Raw genomic sequence first — 6,587 nt, 5'->3', positions numbered from 1 at the left:
CTCGTCCCCCGGCGGCGCCTTTTTTTTAAATTTTCTTCCTTTTTAACGGCGTTTTTTGGGAATTTCGGATTTTTTTGAATTTTTTCGCAATAATATTTGAAAAATAGATAAATTTTAACACATTTTAATGCAATAAAAATTTTTGGTCGGAGTCCCCTTTTAACTCAAGACATGAGCGCAAAGTATATTTGAAGTGAGAAATTGATTTAACCGATTTCAAAATTCCTTATATAACAAAATTTCTGGAGTTCTTGAAGTTTTTGAACTTGCAAAAATCTTATGTGTCTCTTTGTTTGGCATCGACAATCGAGATGTTTTTTGGAAGAAATCCTGACTTGTTACATCCTTGTCACACTAGCTCGGCAGTTTGAATTTTGGAAAGCCCTGTTTTCAAAGTCATCAGACTTCCCTCTCAGTCCAAAAAGTTTGAAAGACAAACAATCCCGAAAATCGTCTACATTGGTATTTCTTATTTAGAAACATTTTAGGCGTATTATTCGGAAGGTGAAAAGCAAATTGAGGCTACAAAATTCACTATTCGGCGAGTACAAGATACGAATTTTCAGGAAATTCGTACGCCCGGGGTTTGTTTGCACCCCAGAAATAAAAAAAGATGAAAATATCTTTTCTCAATTTTTTCCATATAAGCCTCTCAAGAAGTTTTAAAAGTATTAAAGGTCCGGTGCCGCTAAATTGTTGCATTTTATGCTTTTTTTGAAATCTTCATTAAAGCCATAAAATCAAGATAAAAGTATATTTCTCAAAAAAGGCTCAAAATTAGTAAAATGAAATAATCCTAGAACTTTGGTTCGATTGTAGAATGATTTCATTGCACATCTAATCGAACTTATCAGGAGAATAACTTCACCGAATCTCTCCGGTCCTCTGGTTGGAAACTTTTTCGTTGAATGCTCCATAAGTTGCAGGAGTAGATTATTTCGAATCTCCATAACATTTTTCAGATCCACACGATTTGGATAAGAGGCTGAAAATGACTGTGAAATTTTGCTGAAAATGAGGAAAACTCACAACTCAGGAGTAAAAGTGATTTAAGAACAGCAGGTTCGAAATCGTCTATTTTCAGATTTTTGAATGGGATGGCTATGGTATTAATTAATTCCGAAACAAAATGATCACTGTAATGGAATAATGAAGAGCAAGTACTTTGGACTTGCTACCTTGTTAGCAACTCACACCGAAAGATTGTTCTGCTTAACTTCTAAAACCTTTCCATTTTGCAATAACCAATATCCCTCATCAACTGCTTCCTGTGCAGTTTTGAATCCTTGATCAATCAATAAAAACAATATTCCATATTCAGAGAGCACCATTCTCTTTTCCTTTTGAGCTAGAATTCGATAGGCATCAAATTGGTTTCCCCACTCATCAGCATCCTTCATTCCCAACTTCAAGGCCAGGTTTATATCAGCAGAAGTAGCATGATCTTTCTTATCACCGATTGGTGGGTTACTGTAGTTTTTGTGTAGTTTTCTGTGACGTGAACGCTGATTCTGCTGGAGGTGGATGAGATGGTTTAAAAAGTGGTTTGCGGTGGGGGATCCTGAAAATCGAAGAGTGACTCGGTGGTAATATTTAGGAGGTTTTATGAAACCTGAAGTTTGATTGGAAACATCTATCCATGCTTCCGATTCAGAGAAGATGGATGAAATCGGTTTAGGATTCCTCGGTCCAAGACGGTCCCGTTGTTGAACGGCTGAAAGTAGGATGACTAGTTGGCTAGCTTGCATTATTTATGTTTGAAATTTTGGAAAGGTGAAAAGTATTTCCAAGTTCTCTCAATTTAAAAAAAATCCCGAATTTCGGAATACCAAAAAGAAAGTGCTTTTTAGAGGAGAGAGTGGAAATTGAAATCGCCAAAAAGCTCCAGACATAGCTTCTTAGTTTAGGGGTGTGAACGGAGGCTAGATATTACTGGCATCGTGTAGCGATTGTCTCAAACTATAAGCAATGTTCTCAAAGAACCTATTTAAAACGTTTCTTGTCAAAATGGAGGCAAGTACAGTATCTTTTAAAAATTTACCGACTCCATCACTTTTATGTTGAAAATGGTCCACATTGGATGTCAAAAAAATGAAGCAAAATTTGTTGAATGAGGCTGAAAATTTTCAGTTTTACTAAACGAAAATAGAGCTTCAATTTTGTATCTGACAACTTTTTTGTATAAATTTGTCCAAATGAGATAAACCGCTTGAAACCAACCAAGTGTCAAAAATTTTAAAAATAGCACAGAGTTCAGAGTCGTGCAACTTTCAAACGGTAAATCTTATTCGGGCGGATTTGTACAGAAAGGTCTGTCCACTACAAAATTGAATCTCTATTTTTAGTACACCTGAAAATTTAAAATCTCATTCAATATAATCTGCTATCTATTGATTTTTCTAACAAAATTTTGTTAGTTTATCACTTTCTGATATCTTTTACAAAAAATGAGATATATCGGCTAAAAGTTGACAGTTTGGGGGGTGGGGTTCTATTACGAAATTCGGAGAGTACAACGAGTTGTACTTAAAAGTGATTTAGCGATATTACTCTCTTCCGAAATCAATGCACGTTGCGGCCGAAAATTTACTCAAAATCGCATCTTCGGTCGCAAAGCGAAAACAACAAATGAAGCATGCGCCTTTAAATACCGTACCTCGGACGTTTTTTATTTTGGGCCCTATTTGGCTGGTTTTTTCTATTTTTTAAGAAAAATAAATAAAGATTTATAAGAATTACACAAGATTAGACAGAAAAAAGCGAAAAAATAAGAGAAAAAGGCAAAAATTCCATAAAAGTTGAGGTACTGTATTAAAGGCGCGTGCAATAATTTGAAAAATACAGTAGTGTTCTCTCTGTGGGAGCTAAGCTCCGCCCACCGTTGTTTTCTCGGCCGCAACGTGCATTGATTTTGGACAAGAGTAATACATAGTTTACAATTCGTTTAGGTTAGACTGTTTCATAATTCCCTTGAACACCTGAAAGATTCCTAGACAGCAATATTCGGATTGAGAGAGAAGAAACAAACCTCTAGGTTCCATGCCAACGTGGAAACATTTCCTCAGCCGGCAAGCTCTACACGAGCACCTCGATTCTAAAACATTCATATTTTAATCCTAAGCGTCAAAATAATCCTCACCATAATCAATAACACACTTTCCATTCTTCCAGCACTTGTACTGACTTTTATTGATGACCGATCTTCGAAAAAATATCACGCAACCGAGGCAAGATGGTACACCATACTGTCTCGAGTGAACCACGTCACCACAGACCGCGCAGAAAGAACCTGATGACGTGGGTGGAGCTGATGTTGATGACGTGGAGGGTACAGAAGTCATGAACTAAAAGTGACCTTTGATGGAAAAGAAATTTGGTGAATAGAGACAATTTCGGAAAACTGTTTATTGTCTGATCTTCAAATATGAACACTGATTTTCATGCATCAAATCATGACCCGTATCTCCGAATTTCTCTTCATCCTTTGATCTTTTTGTCATCACTATTCTGAGAATACGGTAGATAGTATGAAATCACTAAAAGTTCAGATAGATCAGCATCATTTTTTTGAAACCTATGATTTCTCAGACTGAAAAAAGACAAACTAAACAACCCTTTTTAATAATACGAAAATCTCTTCAAAGGGATTTTGATTCGGGAAAAAGAGTGAAATAATTTTTTTTCGTGAAATTTGGAACAGATAAACATGGAAGTGGAGATATCCAATTGGAGAAGACGGGCCTTTGGATCAGAACACAAGCACTCCCTGGATACGAATCTTCTGTGTAGGTTGGACTTGTGCTGTTCACCGATTGGTGGGTTGCTGTAGTTTTTGTGTAGTTTTCTGTGACGTGAACGCTGATTCTGCTGGAGGTGGATGAGATGGTTTAAAAAGTGGTTTGCGGTGGGGGGTCCTGAAAATCGAAGAGTGACTCGGTGGTAATATTTAGGAGGTTTTATGAAACCTGAAGTTTGATTGGAAACATCTATCCATGCTTCCGATTCAGAGAAGATGGATGAAATCGGTTTAGGATTCCTCGGTCCAAGACGGTCCCGTTGTTGAACGGCTGAAAGTAGGATGACTAGTTGGCTAGCTTGCATTATTTATGTTTGAAATTTTGGAAAGGTGAAAAGTATTTCCAAGTTCTCTCAATTTAAAAAAAAATCCCGAATTTCGGAATACCAAAAAGAAAGTGCTTTTTAGAGGAGAGAGTGGAAATTGAAATCGCCAAAAAGCTCCAGACATCGCTTCTTAGTTTAGGGGTGTGAACGGAGGCTAGATATTACTAGCAAATAATTTTTTTTCGTGAAATTTGGAACAGATAAACATAAAAGTGGAGATATCCAATTGGAAAAGACGGGCCTGCGGATCAGAACACAAGCACTCCCTGGATACGAATCTTTTGTGTAGGTTGGACTTGTGCTGTTGTCAGCAAAACATCCTAGATTTTAATCTCGGTCTTTTGCGAAGTATTTTGCAAAGGAGATGTGGAAGGAATTGTTGCTGACCTTTCAAAACAAGGCAGAGAGGTTTTTTAAAAGTATTTTGTTTAGTTGCAGAATCTACTCACCGAAAAAAACTGTATTAGAAGGGCCTCTTCAATAAAAATCCCCCTCAATTTTCAACTTCCGATCAAAATCTGACCATGGCCTGCCATAAAGCCGTTTTTAGGCAAGTTACGACCAGAGCTTGAAAAAGATTTGGCTGAAATCCGTAGTACTCAAATTCTGACCCGAATATACAAGACGATATACAAGTAGCACATTTTGGCGGTAAGCCCAACGTCACCGAAAATTCCCTGAGTGTTTTTTAAAACTAGAAACTGTTTTCTCAATTTTGTGACCAGATCGGTGATTAGAGTTTGTGACTTCCTGATCGTTCGGAACTTCCGTGATATCATATACTGTATTTCCGCCCGCGCAGTTGATCCACCGGAAGATAACTTCAGGCCCACATCAGGATCAACCTATACAGAGTCTTCAGGTTTATTTGATTTTCCATGACGTTTCTCAATTTACCTTTATCAAACCATTTTATCAGTCCTATATTTTAGTAGACTCTATATTTTTTTTCATGTTTGAGAATGCCTACTTTAATCGATATTCCAGAAACTGTACTAGACCAGATTTTGGAAAACTGTGATTTTCGAGCAATGTGAGTGACTTAGAAAAAAATTTTCAAATCTTTTTTCAGAATCTGTCTCCGAAAAGTTTGCCAATCTCTTCGCGATTATATAGATAAATCCATTCCTGATTCAAGACTGTCATCTCTCGAATTGTCTGTTCTCGAAGACAGTGCTGTTGTTCGTTACGGAAAATTCGGAACAGTTCAGTACGCAAAGGAAGAGAATGGATGTAGTCTGGACCCAGGATATTTGGCAGAGAGGAAACATTTTGAGAACGAAAATTTCATGATTCTTTTTTTCAACGACTTCAAATTTGCCATCAAACATCAGAAAACAACATTGGATATGTGTAATTTGAAATGTCTCGCAGAATCTGGTTTGGGGAACTTTCTAGAAGAACTAAAAGAAATTTTGAAATCTAGAAGAACTTTTCTGAAATCTGAAGAAGTCCACATTGAGATTATTAATCATAGGGATATTATGTCATATTTACCGTATCTCGATTCAAATGTTCTGGAAAATATATGGATTTTCGATACTCTGGGCCGAGAGCCCAAACAATTATTGGAACTTCGAGAGCTTGTAGAATTGGAGCAGTGGAAAAACGCCAAGCAGATTGGAATTCCAACATTTTTCATCTCAAATAACGATCTGGAACAGTTTCTCCATCTCCGGCATTCTCTATTTTGTTTGGAAACAGTTAGCATGGAATGTTTGAAGTTCTTGAGAGAGGTAAGAGATCGTTACATCTGAAATAAATATCTAGATTTTCCAGAAAATCATCTCATCTGGAATTATTGAAATTTTAGATTTCAATTATGATCATTTTGATGGAGATGATCGAAGTCTTGTTGAGATGTTTGGAATGGTTTCCGTGGAAGATGAAATTGGTAAAAAATGGTATTTCAAAAAAGAGGACCAGGAGAGAAAAATATGGGAATTTTCACATGAGACATTTGAAAATCCACGTTTTGCGTTTTGCAGTCTCAAAGAAGATCAAGTACCTGATAGAGCAGTGATTAAGGTTTTATCATAAAGTGATTGATTTTTTGTTGGTTTGCCTAGTTTTCGAATATTTACCTAATGACAAATTTTTCCTTATCAATCTATTTCCTGTCCTTTTTCCAAATAAAGAGTGTTTGCCGCTTCATTTTTGTGTATTTCTTTTTTTCATTTTTGTGTATTATTCACTTTTCCGAAATAGCACAAAATTCCATTTTTGAAAATGACTTCTTCATTGGACTATATGATGTTTGTATTGAATTTGGTCCTGGAAAAATGCGAGTTTCGAGAAATGTAAGTTGTCTTTTTTTAGCTCTATTATTCTGATTCGAAAAAATTGGAGCTGTGGAAGAGATCGAAGGTTCCAAAAGCGACAACTACCGTAATCTAGGAATATGTTTATTCTCCGATTTATTTTTTGTTTTTCACTGCTTTTCGTCGAATTCTTTACTACTTTTC

General features: G+C 36.3%; 4 protein-coding genes across 4 annotated transcripts in view; 2 read left to right on the top strand and 2 right to left on the bottom strand.

Moving 5' to 3' along the window:
* The window catches only part of CBG04942, a gene marked incomplete at both ends in the record, with an annotated part of 43,194 nt that extends 39,913 nt beyond the window's left edge, over nucleotides 1–3,281 (bottom strand). Inside the window, one exon of the mRNA XM_002638054.1 lies at nucleotides 3,140–3,281. Within this exon, the coding sequence (XP_002638100.1) occupies nucleotides 3,140–3,281 (142 nt within the window). The remainder of the gene's footprint in view (nucleotides 1–3,139) is intronic.
* CBG04941 lies at nucleotides 934–4,101 on the bottom strand (the record flags this gene model as incomplete). The annotated part of the gene is made up of 4 exons (XM_002638053.1): nucleotides 934–985; nucleotides 1,195–1,561; nucleotides 1,613–1,741; nucleotides 3,966–4,101. 4 exons carry the CDS (start codon nucleotides 4,099–4,101, stop codon nucleotides 934–936), a joined length of 684 nt encoding a protein of 227 aa, XP_002638099.1.
* Nucleotides 4,102–5,084: 983 nt separating this feature from the next.
* Nucleotides 5,085–6,162, top strand: CBG04940 (the record flags this gene model as incomplete). Its single annotated transcript, XM_002638052.1, has 3 exons — nucleotides 5,085–5,155; nucleotides 5,195–5,858; nucleotides 5,902–6,162. The coding sequence occupies 3 exons, from the start codon at nucleotides 5,085–5,087 to the stop codon at nucleotides 6,160–6,162; spliced, it is 996 nt and encodes a 331-aa protein (XP_002638098.1).
* A 189-nt stretch (nucleotides 6,163–6,351) lies between these two features.
* The window catches only part of CBG04939, a gene marked incomplete at both ends in the record, with an annotated part of 4,168 nt that continues 3,932 nt past the window's right edge, over nucleotides 6,352–6,587 (top strand). Inside the window, one exon of the mRNA XM_045238255.1 lies at nucleotides 6,352–6,422. Coding sequence (XP_045092804.1) covers nucleotides 6,352–6,422 — 71 coding nt within the window. The remainder of the gene's footprint in view (nucleotides 6,423–6,587) is intronic.

The sequence above is a fragment of the Caenorhabditis briggsae genome (assembly GCF_000004555.2).
Source record: "Caenorhabditis briggsae complete genome, chrV, whole genome shotgun sequence".
Taxonomy (NCBI): Eukaryota; Metazoa; Nematoda; class Chromadorea; order Rhabditida; family Rhabditidae; genus Caenorhabditis; species Caenorhabditis briggsae.
This window is presented reverse-complemented; position numbering and strand designations above follow the sequence as displayed.